An 18,331-nucleotide genomic window follows, 5' to 3' on the forward strand; every position below is an offset into this window, starting at 1 on the left:
CAATAACTACTAAAACCCTGTAATATCTCAATAACTACTAAAACCCTGTAATATCTCAATAACTACTAAAACCCTGTAATATCTCAATAACTACTAAAACCCTGTAATATATCAATAACTACTAAAACCCTGTAATATCTCAATAACTACTAAAACCCTGAAATATCTCAATAACTACTAAAACCCTGTAATATCTCAATAACTACTAAAACCCTGTAATATCTCAATAACTACTAAAACCCTGTAATATCTCAATAACTACTAAAACCCTGTAATATCTCAATAACTACTAAAACCCTGTAATATCTCAATAACTACTAAAACCCTGTAATATCTCAATAACTACTAAAACCCTGTAATATCTCTAACTACTAAAAACCCTGACCTGTAATATCTCAGTAACTACTAAAACCCTGTAATATATCAATAACTACTAAAACCCTGTAATATATCAATAACTACTAAAACCCTGTAATATCTCAATAACTACTAAAACCCTGTAATATCTCAATAACTACTAAAACCCTGACCTGTAATATCTCAATAACTACTAAAACCTGTAATATATCAATAACTACTAAAACCCTGTAATATATCAATAACTACTAAAACCCTGACCTGTAATATCTCAATAACTACTAAAACCCTGTAATATCTCAATAACTACTAAAACCCTGTAATAAATCAATAACTACTAAAACCCTGTAATATCTCAATAACTACTTAAACCCTGTAATATCTCAATAACTACTAAAACCCTGTAATATCTCAATAACTACTAAAACCCTGTAATATCTCAATTACTACTTAAACCCTGACCTGTAATATCTCAATAACTACTAAAACCCTGTAATATCTCAATAACTACTAAAACCCTGTAATATCTCAATAACTACTAAAACCCTGTAAAATCTCAATAACTACTAAAACCCTGTAATATCTCAATAACTACTAAAACCCTGTAATATCTCAATAACTACTAAAACCCTGTAATATCTCAATAACTACTAAAACCCTGTAATATCTCAATAACTACTAAAACCCTGTAATATCTCAATAACTACTAAAACCCTGTAATATCTCAATAACTACTAAAACCCTGTAATATCTCAATAACTACTAAAACCCTGTAATATCTCAATAACTACTAAAACCCTGTAATATCTCAATAACTACTAAAACCCTGTAAAATCTCAATAACTACTAAAACCCTGTAATATATCAATAACTACTAAAACCCTGTAATATCTCAATAACTACTAAAACCCTGTAATATATCAATAACTACTAAAACCCTGTAATATCTCAATAACTACTAAAACCCTGTAATATCTCTAACTACTAAAAACCCTGACCTGTAATATCTCAGTAACTACTAAAACCCTGTAATATCTCAATAACTACTAAAACCCTGTAATATCTCAATAACTACTAAAACCCTGTAATATCTCTAACTACTAAAACCCTGACCTGTAATATATTATTATATTAGTTATTGATGTTCGTGGAAAAAGTGACGCCGGAGGAGATGGGTGCCGTTTTACAGCCTCCTAACTAATTGTGCTATTGTGTTTTTTTCCGCGTTATTTGTAAGTTATTTTGGACACAATGTTTCTGCCACTGTCTGGATAGCAGGACATCGATTACTCACCTCGTACTGGACAAAGTTTTTTCTTTAATGAGTCGGACGCGAAGGATTTAATTCAGACACCCGACAAGGCCCAAATCCACGTCATTCGCATGAGAAAGCGACAGAGATATTGGGGTGCCTTGTAACGAACCGACGGCGAGTGGGTAATCTGCAGAAACCCTAGACCCACTTTAATTTTCATACCGCCCCAACAGATCCACAGATGACAATGATGAGACAGCCTATTGGGAGGTCAGAGACCTGACTGTGTGGTGCCAGGATAACAACCTCTCCCTCACGTGATCAAGGCAAAGGAGATGATTGTGGACTACAGGAAAAGGAGGACCGAGCACGCCCCCATTCTCATCGACGGGGCTGCAGTGGAGCAGGTTGAGAGCTTCAAGTTCATTGGTGTCCACATCACCAATGAACTATCATGGTCCAAACACACCAAAACAGTCGTGAAGCGGGCACAACAAAAACCCTATTCTCCCTCAGGAGACTAAAAAGATTTGGCATGGGTCCCCAGATCCTCAAAAAGGTTCTACAGCTGCACCATCGAGAGTATCCTGACTGGTTGCATCACTGCCTGGTATGGCAACTGCTCGGCTTCCGGCCGCAAAGCACTACAGTGGTTAGTGTGTACATCACTGGGGCCAAGCTTCCTGCCATCCAGGACCTCTATACCAGGCGGTATCAGAGGAAGGCCCTAACAATTGTCAAAGCCACACTAGTCAAAGACTGTTCTCTCTGCTACTGCACGGCAAGCGGTACCGGAGCACCAAGTCTAGGTCCAAGATACTTCTAAACAGCTTCTACCCCCAAGCCATAACACTCCTGAACAGCTAATCACATGGCTACCCAGACTATTTGCATTGTCCCCCCCACCCCCTGTTTCACGCTGCTCGACTAACCGGTGCCTCCGCACATTGACTCTGTACCAGTACCCCCTGTATATAGCCTCCACATTGACTCTGTACCGGTACCCCCTGTATATAGCCTCCACATTGACTCTGTACCGGTACCCCCCTGTATATAGCCTCCACATTGACTCTGTACTGGTACCCCCTGTATATAGCCTCCACATTGACTCTGTACCGGTACCCCCTGTATATAGCCTCCACATTGACTCTGTACCGGTACCCCTTGTATATAGCCTCCACATTGACTCTGTACCGGTACCCCCTGTATATAGCCTCCACATTGACTCTGTACCGTAATACCCTGTATATAGCCTCCACATTGACTCTGTACCGGTACCCCCTGTATATAGCCTCCACATTGACTCTGTACCGGTACCCCCTGTATATAGCCTCCACATTGACTCTGTACCGGTACCCCCTGTATATAGCCTCCACATTGACTCTGTACCGGTACCCCCTGTATATAGCCTCCACATTGACTCTGTACCGGTACCCCCTGTATATAGCCTCCACATTGACTCTGTACCGGTACCCCCTGTATATAGCCTCCACATTGACTCTGTACCGGCACCCCCTGTATATAGCCTCCACATTGACTCTGTACCGGCACCCCCTGTATATAGCCTCCACATTGACTCTGTACCGGTACCCCCCTGTATATAGCCTCCACATTGACTCTGTACCGGTACCCCCTGTATATAGCCTCCACATTGACTCTGTACCGGTACCCCCTGTATATAGCCTCCACATTGACTCTGTACCGGTACCCCCTGTATATAGCCTCCACATTGACTCTGTACCGGTACCCCCTGTATATAGCCTCCACATTGACTCTGTACCGGTACCCCCTGTATATAGCCTCCACATTGACTCTGTACCGGCACCCCCTGTATATAGCCTCCACATTGACTCTGTACCGGTACCCCCTGTATATAGCCTCCACATTGACTCTGTACCGGTACCCCCCTGTATATAGCCTCCACATTGACTCTGTACCGGTACCCCCTGTATATAGCCTCCACATTGACTCTGTACCGGTACCCCCCTGTATATAGCCTCCACATTGACTCTGTACCGGTACCCCCTGTATATAGCCTCCACATTGACTCTGTACCGGTACCCCCTGTATATAGCCTCCACATTGACTCTGTACCGGTACCCCCTGTATATAGCCTCCACATTGACTCTGTACCGGTACCCCCTGTATATAGCCTCCACATTGACTCTGTACCGGTACCCCCTGTATATAGCCTCCACATTGACTCTGTACCGGTACCCCCTGTATATAGCCTCCACATTGACTCTGTACCGGTACCCCCTGTATATAGCCTCCACATTGACTCTGTACCGGTACCCCCTGTATATAGCCTCCACATTGACTCTGTACCGGTACCCCCTGTATATAGCCTCCACATTGACTCTGTACCGGTACCCCCTGTATATAGCCTCCACATTGACTCTGTACCGGTACCCCCTGTATATAGCCTCCACATTGACTCTGTACCGGTACCCCCTGTATATAGCCTCCACATTGACTCTGTACCGGTACCCCCTGTATATAGCCTCCACATTGACTCTGTACCGGTACCCCCCTGTATATAGCCTCCACATTGACTCTGTACCGGTACCCCCTGTATATAGCCTCCACATTGACTCTGTACCGGTACCCCCTGTATATAGCCTCCACATTGACTCTGTACCGTAACACCCTGTATATAGCCTCCACATTGACTCTGTACCGTAACACCCTGTATATAGCCTCCACATTGACTCTGTACCGTAACACCCTGTATATAGCCTCCACATTGACTCTGTACCGTAACACCCTGTATATAGCCTCCACATCGACTCTGTACCGTAATACCCTGTATATAGCCTCCACATTGACTCTGTACCGGTACCCCCTGTATATAGCCTCCACATTGACTCTGTACCGGTACCCCCTGTATATAGCCTCCACATTGACTCTGTACCGGTACCCCCCTGTATATAGCCTCCACATTGACTCTGTACCGGTACCCCCTGTATATAGCCTCCACATTGACTCTGTACCGGTACCCCCTGTATATAGCCTCCACATTGACTCTGTACCGGTACCCCCTGTATATAGCCTCCACATTGACTCTGTACCGGTACCCCCTGTATATAGCCTCCACATTGACTCTGTACCGTAACACCCTGTATATAGCCTCCACATTGACTCTGTACCGTAACACCCTGTATATAGCCTGCACATTGACTCTGTACCGGTACCCCCTGTATATAGCCTCCACATTGACTCTGTACCGTAACACCCTGTATATAGTCTCGCTACTGTTATTTTACTGCTGCTCTTTAAGAATTTGTTCTTTTTTTTAATCTATTTTTTACTTAACACTTATTTTTTCTTAAAACTGCATTATTGGTTAAGGGCTTATAAGTAAGCATTTCACCTGTTGTATTCGGCGCATGTGACAAATAACATTTGATTTTATCAATAACTATTAAAACCCTTACCTGTAATACATCAATAACTACGAAAACCTGTAATATAAAACATGCAAAAAAAGAAACGTCCTCTCACTGTCAACTGCGTTTATTTTCATCAAACTGAACATGCTGTTGTCTCATTGACCCCTGTTGACCTGTAGGGAACTAACCCTAACCCTGTTGACCTGTAGGTAACTAACCCTAACCCTGTTGACCTGTAGGGAACTAACCCTAACCCTGTTGACCTGTACGTAACTAACCCTAACCCTTGTTGACCTGTAGGTAACTAACCCTGTTGACCTGTAGGTAACTAACCCTGTTGACCTGTAGGTAACTAACCCTGTTGACCTGTAGGGAACTAACCCTAACCCTGTTGACCTGTAGGTAACTAACCCCGGTTGACCTGTAGGTAACTAACCCTAACCCTGTTGACCTGTAGGTAACTAACCCTAACCCTGTTGACCTGTAGGGAACTAACCCTAACCCTGTTGACCTGTAGGTAACTAACCCTGTTGACCTGTAGGTAACTAACCCTAACCCTGTTGACCTGTAGGTAACTAACCCTGTTGACCTGTAGGTAACTAACCCTAACCCTGTTGACCTGTAGGTAACTAACCCTAACCCTGTTGACCTGTAGGTAACTAACCCTGTTGACCTGTAGGTAACTAAACCTAACCCTTGTTGACCTGTAGGTAACTAACCCTGTTGACCTGTAGGTAACTAACCCTAACCCTGTTGACCTGTAGGTAACTAACCCTGTTGACCTGTAGGTAACTAACCCTAACCCTGTTGACCTGTAGGTAACTAACCCTGTTGACATGTAGGTAACTAACCCTAACCCTGTTGACCTGTAGGTAACTAACCCTAACCCCTGTTGACCTGTAGGTAACTAACCCTGTTGACCTGTAGGTAACTAACCCCTGTTGACCTGTAGGTAACTAACCCCTGTTGACCTGTAGGTAACTAACCCTGTTGACCTGTAGGGAACTAACCCTAACCCTGTTGACCTGTAGGGAACTAACCCTAACCCTGTTGACCTGTAGGTAACTAACCCTAACCCTGTTGACCTGTAGGTAACTAACCCTGTTGACCTGTAGGTAACTAACCCTGTTGACCTGTAGGTAACTAACCTTAACCCTGTTGACCTGTAGGTAACTAACCCTGTTGACCTGTAGGTAACTAACCCTGTTGACCTGTAGGTCACTAACCCTGTTGACCTGTATGTAACTAACCCTGTTGACCTGTAGGTAACTAACCCTGTTGACCTGTAGGTAACTAACCCTAACCCCTGTTGACCTGTAGGTAACTAACCCTAACCCCTGTTGACCTGTAGGTAACTAACCCTAACCCTGTTAACCTGTAGGTAACTAACCCTGTTGACCTGTAGGTAACTAACCCTGTTGACCTGTAGGTAACTAACCCTGTTGACCTGTAGGTAACTAACCCTGTTGACCTGTAGGTAACTAACCCTGTTGACCTGTAGGTAACTAACCCTGTTGACCTGTAGGTAACTAACCCTAACCCTGTTGACCTGTAAGTAACTAACCCTAACCCTGTTGACCTGTAGGTAACTAACCCTAACCCTGTTGACCTGTAGGTAACTAACCCTAACCCTGTTGACCTGTAGGTAACTAACCCTGTTGACCTGTAGGTCACTAACCCTGTTGACCTGTAGATAACTAACCCTAACCCTGTTGACCTGTAGGTAACTAACCCTAACCCTGTTGACCTGTAGGTAACTAACCCTGTTGACCTGTAGGTAACTAACCCTAACCCTGTTGACCTGTAGGTAACTAACCCTAACCCCTGTTGACCTGTAGGTAACTAACCCTGTTGACCTGTAGGTAACTAACCCTAACCCTGTTGACCTGTAGGTAACTAACCCTAACCCCTGTTGACCTGTAGGTAACTAACCCTGTTGACCTGTAGGTAACTAACCCCTGTTGACCTGTAGGTAACTAACCCCTGTTGACCTGTAGGTAACTAACCCCTGTTGACCTGTAGGTAACTAACCCTAACCCTGTTGACCTGTAGGTAACTAACCCTAACCCCTGTTGACCTGTAGGTAACTAACCCTAACCCTGTTGACCTGTAGGTAACTAACCCTTGTTGACCTGTAGGTAACTAACCCTAACCCTGTTGACCTGTAGGTAACTAACCCTGTTGACCTGTAGGTAACTAACCCTAACCCTGTTGACCTGTAGGTAACTAACCCTGTTGACCTGTAGGTAACTAACCCTGTTGACCTGTAGGTAACTAACCCTAACCCTGTTGACCTGTAGATAACTAACCCTGTTGACCTGTAGGTAACTAACCCTAACCCTGTTGACCTGTAGGTAACTAACCCTGTTGACCTGTAGGTAACGAACCCTAACCCTGTTGACCTGTAGGTAACTAACCCTGTTGACCTGTAGGTAACTAACCCTAACCCCTGTTGACCTGTAGGTAACTAACCCTGTTGACCTGTAGGTAACTAACCCTAACCCTGTTGACCTGTAGGTAACTAACCCTGTTGACCTGTAGGTAACTAACCCTAACCCTATTGACCTGTAGGTAACTAACCCTAACCCTGTTGACCTGTAGGTAACTAACCCTTGTTGACCTGTAGGTAACTAACCCTAACCCTGTTGACCTGTAGGTAACTAACCCTGTTGACCTGTAGGTAACTAAACCTAACCCTTGTTGACCTGTAGGTAACTAACCCTGTTGACCTGTAGGTAACTAACCCTAACCCTGTTGACCTGTAGGTAACTAACCCTGTTGACCTGTAGGTAACTAACCCTAACCCTGTTGACCTGTAGGTAACTAACCCTGTTGACCTGTAGGTAACTAACCCTAACCCTGTTGACCTGTAGGTAACTAACCCTAACCCCTGTTGACCTGTAGGTAACTAACCCTGTTGACCTGTAGGTAACTAACCCCTGTTGACCTGTAGGTAACTAACCCCTGTTGACCTGTAGGTAACTAACCCTGTTGACCTGTAGGGAACTAACCCTAACCCTGTTGACCTGTAGGGAACTAACCCTAACCCTGTTGACCTGTAGGTAACTAACCCTAACCCTGTTGACCTGTAGGTAACTAACCCTAACCCTGTTGACCTGTAGGTAACTAACCCTGTTGACCTGTAGGTAACTAACCCTGTTGACCTGTAGGTAACTAACCCTAACCCTGTTGACCTGTAGGTAACTAACCCTGTTGACCTGTAGGTAACTAACCCTGTTGACCTGTAGGTCACTAACCCTGTTGACCTGTAGGTAACTAACCCTGTTGACCTGTAGGTAACTAACCCTGTTGACCTGTAGGTAACTAACCCTAACCCCTGTTGACCTGTAGGTAACTAACCCTAACCCCTGTTGACCTGTAGGTAACTAACCCTAACCCTGTTAACCTGTAGGTAACTAACCCTGTTGACCTGTAGGTAACTAACCCTGTTGACCTGTAGGTAACTAACCCTGTTGACCTGTAGGTAACTAACCCTAACCCTGTTGACCTGTAGGTAACTAACCCTGTTGACCTGTAGGTAACTAACCCTGTTGACCTGTAGGTAACTAACCCTAACCCTGTAGGTAACTAACCCTAACCCTGTTGACCTGTAAGTAACTAACCCTAACCCTGTTGACCTGTAGGTAACTAACCCTAACCCTGTTGACCTGTATGTAACTAACCCTAACCCTGTTGACCTGTAGGTAACTAACCCTGTTGACCTGTAGGTAACTAACCCTGTTGACCTGTAGATAACTAACCCTAACCCTGTTGACCTGTAGGTAACTAACCCTAACCCTGTTGACCTGTAGGTAACTAACCCTGTTGACCTGTAGGTAACTAACCCTAACCCTGTTGACCTGTAGGTAACTAACCCTAACCCCTGTTGACCTGTAGGTAACTAACCCTGTTGACCTGTAGGTAACTAACCCTACCCTGTTGACCTGTAGGTAACTAACCCTAACCCCTGTTGACCTGTAGGTAACTAACCCTGTTGACCTGTAGGTAACTAACCCACTGTTGACCTGTAGGTAACTAACCCCTGTTGACCTGTAGGTAACTAACCCCTGTTGACCTGTAGGTAACTAACCCTAACCCTGTTGACCTGTAGGTAACTAACCCTAACCCCTGTTGACCTGTAGGTAACTAACCCTAACCCTGTTGACCTGTAGGTAACTAACCCTTGTTGACCTGTAGGTAACTAACCCTAACCCTGTTGACCTGTAGGTAACTAACCCTGTTGACCTGTAGGTAACTAACCCTAACCCTGTTGACCTGTAGGTAACTAACCCTGTTGACCTGTAGGTAACTAACCCTGTTGACCTGTAGGTAACTAACCCTAACCCTGTTGACCTGTAGATAACTAACCCTGTTGACCTGTAGGTAACTAACCCTAACCCTGTTGACCTGTAGGTAACTAACCCTGTTGACCTGTAGGTAACGAACCCTAACCCTGTTGACCTGTAGGTAACTAACCCTGTTGACCTGTAGGTAACTAACCCTAACCCCTGTTGACCTGTAGGTAACCAACCCTGTTGACCTGTAGGTAACTAACCCTAACCCTGTTGACCTGTAGGTAACTAACCCTGTTGACCTGTAGGTAACTAACCCTAACCCTATTGACCTGTAGGTAACTAACCCTAACCCTGTTGACCTGTAGGTAACTAACCCTTGTTGACCTGTAGGTAACTAACCCTAACCCTTGTTGACCTGTAGGTAACTAACCCTAACCCTTGTTGACCTGTAGGTTCTCCCAGACTCTGGAGAGGGTGTGTGTGGAGATCGTGGAGAGTGGTGTGATGACCAAGGACCTGGCCGGCTGCATCCACGGCCTGGCCAAGTGACTATATATACTACACTATACACTACAATACAGGACAGTCATGTCCGCAGTATAACCCTGGCCAAGTGACTACACAGTCATGTCCACAGTATAACCCTGGCCAAGTGACTACACACTACAATATAATACAGTACAGTCCTGTCCACAGTATAACCCTGGCCAAGTGACTACACTATACAGTACAATACAATACAGTACAGTCCTGTCCACAGTATAACCCTGGCCAACTGAAACCTATGATTCAATCAGATTGCGGGTTATAAGCATTGCCAGTTTTAAAGCTGGAATCCGTAATGGTGAAACTTTATTTCTGTTTGCGATATTACAACAGCAAAGAAGTTACTTCAAACAACCAATACGTTTTTTTTCCCCCTCGGGGCTCTCCTCTCCTCCGTTTCATCATCATTACCACAATGCTGGACTCTCCTCTCCTCCGTTTCATCATCATTACCACAATGCTGGACTCTCCTCTCCTCTCTGTTTCATCATCATTACCACAATGCTGGACTCTCCTCTCCTCTCCGTTTCATCATCATTAACCACAATGCTGGTCTCTCCTCTCCTCTCTGTTTCATCATCATTACCACAATGCTGGACTCTCCTCTCCTCTCCGTTTCATCATCATTACCACAATGCTGGACTCTCCTCTCCTCTCGTTTCATCATCATTACCACAATGCTGGACTCTCCTCTCCTCCGCTTCATCATCATTACCACAATGCTGGTCTCTCCTCTCCTCTCTGTTTCATCATCATTACCACAATGCTGGACTCTCCTCTGTTTCATCATCATTAACCACAATGCTGGTCTCTCCTCTCCTCTCTGTTTCATCATCATTACCACAATGCTGGACTCTCCTCTCCGTTTCATCATCATTACCACAATGCTGGACTCTCCTCTCCTCCGTTTCATCATCATTACCACAATGCTGGACTCTCCTCTCCTCTCCGTTTCATCATCATTACCACAATGCTGGACTCTCCTCTCCTCCGTTTCATCATCATTACCACAATGCTGGACTCTCCTCTCCTCTCTGTTTCATCATCATTACCACAATGCTGGACTCTCCTCTCCTCTCCGTTTCATCATCATTACCACAATGCTGGACTCTCCTCTCCTCTCCGTTTCATCATCATTACCACAATGCTGGACTCTCCTCTCCTCTCTGTTTCATCATCATTACCACAATGCTGGACTCTCCTCTCCTCTCCGTTTCATCATCATTACCACAATGCTGGACTCTCCTCTCCTCCGCTTCATCATCATTACCACAATGCTGGTCTCTCCTCTCCTCTCTGTTTCATCATCATTACCACAATGCTGGACTCTCCTCTCCTCTCTGTTTCATCATCATTAACCACAATGCTGGTCTCTCCTCTCCTCTCTGTTTCATCATCATTACCACAATGCTGGTCTCTCCTCTCCTCCGCTTCATCATCATTACCACAATGCTGGACTCTCCTCTCCTCTCCGTTTCATCATCATTACCACAATGCTGGACTCTCCTCTGTTTCATCATCATTACCACAATGCTGGTCTCTCCTCTCTGTTTCATCATCATTACCACAATGCTGGTCTCTCCTCTCCTCTCTGTTTCATCATCATTACCACAATGCTGGACTCTCCTCTCCTCTCTGTTTCATCATCATTACCACAATGCTGGACTCTCCTCTCCTCCGTTTCATCATCATTACCACAATGCTGGTCTCTCCTCTCCTCTCCGTTTCATCATCATTACCACAATGCTGGTCTCTCCGCTCCTCCGTTTCATCATCATTACCACAATGCTGGACTCTCCTCTCCTCTCCGTTTCATCATCATTACCACAATGCTGGACTCTCCTCTCCTCTCTGTTTCATCATCATTACCACAATGCTGGACTCTCCTCTCCTCCATTTCATCATCATTACCACAATGCTGGACTCTCCTCTCCTCCGTTTCATCATCATTACCACAATGCTGGACTCTCCTCTCCTCCATTTCATCATCATTACCACAATGCTGGACTCTCCTCTCCTCTCTGTTTCATCGTCATTACCACAATGCTGGACTCTCCTCCGTTTCATCATCATTACCACAATGCTGGACTCTCCTCTCCTCCATTTCATCATCATTACCACAATGCTGGACTCTCCTCTCCTCTCCGTTTCATCATCATTACCACAATGCTGGACTCTCCTCTCCGTTTCATCATCATTACCACAATGCTGGACTCTCCTCTCCTCCGTTTCATCATCATTACCACAATGCTGGTCTCTCCTCTGTTTCATCATCATTACCACAATGCTGGACTCTCCTCTCCTCTCTGTTTCATCATCATTACCACAATGCTGGACTCTCCTCTCCTCTCCGTTTCATCATCATTACCACAATGCTGGTCTCTCCTCCGTTTCATCTACTAAACAAAAACAATAACTGTGTGCTGGGGCTAACAGTGGCACAGCTTTAAAGGCAATGTTCCCAGGTTTGCCAAAACCCATTCATGGTAAACACTGTGTATGTTGGCTCAATTGGAAATTGCCTTGAAAAGCCGCAATGCCTATAACCCGCAATCGGATTGAATAGAGCCCTTACTGTTGCCGTACCCACCTGCCTAGTTCATCAGTGTTTCATCCAATCGGATTGAATAGAGCCCTTATTGTTGTCGTGCCCACCTGCCTAGTTCATCACAGTGTTTAATCTAATCCAACCTGTCATGTGATTTTGCAGCTGCAAGCTGAATGAACATTACGTCAACACATCCGACTTTCTGGACGCCATCAGAACCAACCTGGACAAGGCTCTGGGCAAGTGAAGAGGAGGACAACACCACCACCACAAAACAAACTAACTTAGATCTGTGTTGCTGCCATGTTGTGTTGTCTCTCTTTATGTAGTGTTGTGGTGTCTCTCTATATGTAGTGTTGTGGTGTCTCTATGTTTAGTGTTGTGGTGTCTCTCTATATGTAGTGTTGTGGTGTCTCTTTGTGGTGTCCTTCTATATGTAGTGTTGTGGTGTCTCTCTATATTTAGTGTTGTGGTGTCTCTCTATAGTGTTGTGGTGTCTCTCTCTATATATTTAGTGTTGTGGTGTCTCTATATTTAGTGTTGTGGTGTCTATATATTTAGTGTTGTGGTCTTTCTATATTTAGTGTTGTGGTGTCTCTATGTTTAGTGTTGTGGTGTCTCTATATATTTAGTGTTGTGGTGTCTCTCTTCATGTAGTGTTGTGGTGTCTCTCTCTATATTTAGTGTTGTGGTGTCTCTCTATATTTAGTGTTGTGGTGTCTCTCTATATTTAGTGTTGTGGTGTCTCTCTATAATGTTGTGGTGTCTCTCTATATTTAGTGTTGTGGTGTCTCTATGTAGTGTTGTGGTGTCTCTATATATTTAGTGTTGTGGTGTCTCTCTTCATGTAGTGTTGTGGTGTCTCTCTATATGTAGTGTTGTGGTGTCTCTCTATATGTAGTGTTGTGGTGTCTCTCTATATGTAGTGTTGTGGTGTCTCTCTATATATTTAGTGGTGTCTCTCTATATTTAGTGTTGTGGTGTCTCTATGTAGTGTTGTGGTGTCTCTCTATATATTTAGTGTTGTGGTGTCTCTCTATATGTAGTGTTGTGGTGTCTCTCTATATTTAGTGTTGTGGTGTCTATATATTTAGTGTTGTGGTGTCTCTATATTTAGTGTTGTGGTGTCTCTATATTTAGTGTTGTGGTGTCTCTATATATTTAGTGTTGTGGTGTCTCTCTATATTTAGTGTAGTGGTGTCTATATATTTAGTGTTGTGGTGTCTCTATATTCAGTGTTGTGGTGTCTCTCTATATTTAGTGTTGTGGTGTCTCTATATTTAGTGTTGTGGTGTCTCTATAGTGTTGTGGTGTCTCTCTATATGTAGTGTTGTGGTGTCTCTATATTTAGTGTTGTGGTGTCTCTCTATATTTAGTGTTGTGGTGTCTCTCTATATTTAGTGTTGTGGTGTCTCTATATTTAGTGTTGTGGTGTCTCTATAGTGTTGTGGTGTCTCTCTATATTTAGTGTTGTGGTGTCTCTCTATATTTAGTGTTGTGGTGTCTCTCTATATTTAGTGTTGTGGTGTCTCTATATTTAGTGTTGTGGTGTCTCTATAGTGTTGTGGTGTCTCTCTATATTTAGTGTTGTGGTGTCTCTATATTTAGTGTTGTGGTGTCTCTATAGTGTTGTGGTGTCTCTCTATATGTAGTGTTGTGGTGTCTCTCTATATTTAGTGTTGTGGTCTCTCTATATATTTAGTGTTGTGGTGTCTCTCTATATTTAGTGTTGTGGTGTCTCTCTATATTTAGTGTTGTGGTGTCTCTCTATATTTAGTGTTGTGGTGTCTCTCTATATTTAGTGTTGTGGTGTCTCAATATATTTAGTGTTGTGGTGTCTCTATATTTAGTGTTGTGGTGTCTCTATATTTAGTGTTGTGGTGTCTCTCTCTATATTTAGTGTTGTGGTGTCTCTCTATATTTAGTGTTGTCGTGTCTATATATTTAGTGTTGTGGTGTCTCTCTATATTTAGTGTTGTGGTGTCTATATATTTAGTGTTGTGGTGTCTCTATGTAGTGTTGTGGTGTCTCTCTATATTTAGTGTTGTGGTGTCCCTCTATATTTAGTGTTGTGGTGTCTCTATAGTGTTGTGGTGTCTCTATATGTAGTGTTGTGGTGTCTCTCTATATGTAGTGTTGTGGTGTCTCTATATGTAGTGTTGTGGTGTCTCTATATTTAGTGTTGTGGTGTCTCTCTATATTTAGTGTTGTGGTGTCTCTCTATATGTAGTGTTGTGGTGTCTCTATATATTTAGTGTTGTGGTGTCTCTATAGTGTTGTGGTGTCTCTCTATATTTAGTGTTGTGGTGTCTCTCTATATTTAGTGTTGTGGTGTCTCTCTATATGTAGTGTTGTGGTGTCTATATATTTAGTGTTGTGGTGTCTCTCTATATGTAGTGTTGTGGTGTCCCTCTATATTTAGTGTTGTGGTGTCTCTATATTTAGTGTTGTGGTGTCTCTATATATTTAGTGTTGTGGTGTCTCTCTATATTTAGTGTTGTGGTGTCTCTATATTTAGTGTTGTGGTGTCTCTATATATTTAGTGTTGTGGTGTCTCTCTATATTTAGTGTTGTGGTGTCTCTCTATATTTAGTGTTGTGGTGTCTCTCTATATGTAGTGTTGTGGTGTCTCTCTATATGTAGTGTTGTGGTGTCTCTCTATATTTAGTGTTGTGGTGTCTCTATGTAGTGTTGTGGTGTCTCTATATATTTAGTGTTGTGGTGTCTCTATATATTTAGTGTTGTGCTGTCTCTCTATATGTAGTGTTGTGGTGTCTCTATATTTAGTGTTGTGGTGTCTCTCTATATGTAGTGTTGTGGTGTCTCTCTATATGTAGTGTTGTGGTGTCTCTCTATATATTTAGTGTTGTGGTGTCTATATATTTAGTGTTGTGGTGTCTCTCTATATTTAGTGTTGTGGTGTCTCTTTGTGGTGTCCTTCTATATGTAGTGTTGTGGTGTCTCTCTATATTTAGTGTTGTGGTGTCTCTCTCTCTATATTTAGTGTTGTGGTGTCTCTCTATAGTGTTGTGGTGTCTCTCTCTCTATATTTAGTGTTGTGGTGTCTCTATATTTAGTGTTGTGGTGTCTCTATATATTTAGTGTTGTGGTGTCTCTCTATATTTAGTGTTGTGGTGTCTCTCTATATTTAGTGTTGTGGTGTCTCTCTATAGTGTTGTGGTGTCTCTCTCTCTATATTTAGTGTTGTGGTGTCTCTATATTTAGTGTTGTGGTGTCTCTATATATTTAGTGTTGTGGTGTCTCTCTCTATTTAGTGTTGTGGTGTCTCTCTATATGTAGTGTTGTGGTGTCTCTCTATATATTTAGTGTTGTGGTGTCTCTCTATAATGTTGTGGTGTCTCTCTATATTTAGCGTTGTGGTGTCTCTATGTAGTGTTGTGGTGTCTCTATATATTTAGTGTTGTGGTGTCTCTCTTCATGTAGTGTTGTGGTGTCTCTCTATATATTTAGTGTTGTGGTGTCTCTCTATATTTAGTGTTGTGGTGTCTATATATGTAGTGTTGTGGTGTCTCTCTATATTTAGTGTTGTGGTGTCTCTCTATATGTAGTGTTGTGGTGTCCCTCTATATTTAGTGTTGTGGTGTCTCTCTATATGTAGTGTTGTGGTGTCTCTATATTTAGTGTTGTGGTGTCTCTATATTTAGTGTTGTGGTGTCTCTCTATATTTAGTGTTGTGGTGTCTCTCTATATTTAGTGTTGTGGTGTCTCTATATTTAGTGTTGTGGTGTCTCTCTCTATATTTAGTGTTGTCGTGTCTCTCTCTATATTTAGTGTTGTGGTGTCTATATATTTAGTGTTGTGGTGTCTCTATATTTAGTGTTGTGGTGTCTCTATGTAGGGTTGTGGTGTCTCTCTATATTTAGTGTTGTGGTGTCTCTCTATATTTAGTGTTGTGGTGTCTCTCTATATTTAGTGTTGTGGTGTCTCTCTATATATTTAGTGTTGTGGTGTCTCTCTATATTTAGTGTTGTGGTGTCTATATATTTAGTGTTGTGGTGTCTCTCTATATTTAGTGTTGTGGTGTCTCTCTATATTTAGTGTTGTGGTGTCTCTCTCTATATTTAGTGTTGTGGTGTCTCTCTCTATATTTAGTGTTGTGGTGTCTCTTTTTAGTGTGGTTCCTCTATATTTAGTGTTGTGGTGTCTATATATTTAGTGTTGTGGTGTCTCTCTATATTTAGTGTTGTGGTGTCTATATATTTAGTGTTGTGGTGTCTCTCTATATTTAGTGTTGTGGTGTCTCTCTATATTTAGTGTTGTGGTGTCTATATATTTAGTGTTGTGGTGTCTCTCTATATGTAGTGTTGTGGTGTCTCTCTATATTTAGTGTTGTGGTGTCTCTCTATATATGTAGTGTTGTGGTGTCTCTATACATGTAGTGTTGTGGTGTCTCTCTATATATGTAGTGTTGTGGTGTCTCTCTATATATGTAGTGTTGTGGTGTCTCTATATATTTAGTGTTGTGGTGTCTCTCTATATATTTAGTGTTGTGGTGTCTCTCTATATATTTAGTGTTGTGGTGTCTCTCTATATTTAGTGTTGTGGTGTCTCTCTATATTTAGTGTTGAGGTGTCTCTCTCTATATGTAGTGTTGTTGTGTCTCTCTCATATTTAGTGTTGTGGTGTCTCTCTATATGTAGTGTTGTGGTGTCTCTCTATATTTAGTGTTGTGGTGTCTCTATATTTAGTGTTGTGGTGTCCCTCTATATTTAGTGTTGTGGTGTCTCTATATTTAGTGTTGTGGTGTCTCTCTATATTTAGTGTTGTGGTGTCTCTCTATATTTAGTGTTGTGGTGTCTCTCTATATTTAGTGTTGTGGTGTCTATATATTTAGTGTTGTGGTGTCTCTCTATATTTAGTGTTGTGGTGTGTTCTGTCCTACATTTTATTTTTAATCCCAGCCCCAGCAGGAGGCCTTTAGCCTCTTGGTAGGCCGTCATTGTAAATAAGAGTTTGTTCTTAATTGACTTTCCTTTAAAAGGTTAAAAAGAAAATACCTTAACCCTAACACAAAACAGACAAACTTTGAAATAATCTTAACATTGCATCCGTACAAGTTTTTGCCCTTGTTTATGTAGCGTTAACCCTAACCTAACTTGTTGTGACCCCAATATTTCCATTAGCTTGTGTATCCTGTTTGAAGGGCACGTTTGATATTTTCCTGACACTTTGTGCTATGGACTATTTGTACAGAGCCAATCAGATGTGTTACTATTAGTGTGCTTCTCTGCCTTCCCGTTAACAGGGGTTAGGGTTAGGGTTAAGGTTAGGGAGACTATGATTAATAACCTATTATTCATATAATGAGATCAATACCAGGGATCAATTTAAAACAACCATTTCAATTAAGCGTAGATTACTCTTGAATGTTGGACTTGTATGAAAAATTCAAAAGAATTCTCAATAAATGCAGTATGTACAGTCATCAGTTTCCATATAAAGACTTCTACACTGTAGGCTCCCGACGTCTCTATGTCTCTCCACGCTGTACCGACGTCTCTACGCTGTACCGACGTCTCTACGCTGTACCGACGTCTCCACGCTGTACCGACGTCTCCACGCTGTACCGACGTCTCCACGCTGTACCGACGTCTCTCTACGCTGTACCGACGTCTCTCTACGCTGTACCGACGTCTCTCGCTGTACCGACGTCTCTACGCTGTACCGACGTCTCTCCACGCTGTACCGACGTCTCTCCACGCTGTACCGACGTCTCTCCACGCTGTACCGACGTCTCTCCACGCTGTACCGACGTCTCTCACGCTGTACCGACGTCTCTCCACGCTGTACCGACGTCTCTCTACGCTGTACCGACGTCTCTACGCTGTACCGACGTCTCTACGCCGTACCGACGTCTCTCTACGCCGTACCGACGTCTCCACGCCGTACCGACGTCTCCACGCCGTACCGACGTCTC

The 18,331-nt window shown here is 43.0% G+C and overlaps 1 protein-coding gene across 1 annotated transcript in view; it reads left to right on the forward strand.

The window, feature by feature from the left end:
* Nucleotides 1-12,834, forward strand: part of LOC106598629 (isocitrate dehydrogenase [NADP], mitochondrial) — a 145,597-nt gene extending 132,763 nt beyond the window's left edge. The window contains exons 10-11 of the mRNA XM_045708425.1: nucleotides 9,752-9,844; nucleotides 12,556-12,834. Coding sequence (XP_045564381.1) covers nucleotides 9,752-9,844; nucleotides 12,556-12,640 — 178 coding nt within the window. The 3' untranslated portion in view covers nucleotides 12,641-12,834. The remainder of the gene's footprint in view (nucleotides 1-9,751; nucleotides 9,845-12,555) is intronic.
* The last annotated feature ends 5,497 nt before the right edge of the window (nucleotides 12,835-18,331 follow it).

Source organism: Salmo salar, chromosome ssa26, assembly GCF_905237065.1.
Source record: "Salmo salar chromosome ssa26, Ssal_v3.1, whole genome shotgun sequence".
Taxonomy (NCBI): domain Eukaryota; kingdom Metazoa; phylum Chordata; class Actinopteri; order Salmoniformes; family Salmonidae; genus Salmo; species Salmo salar.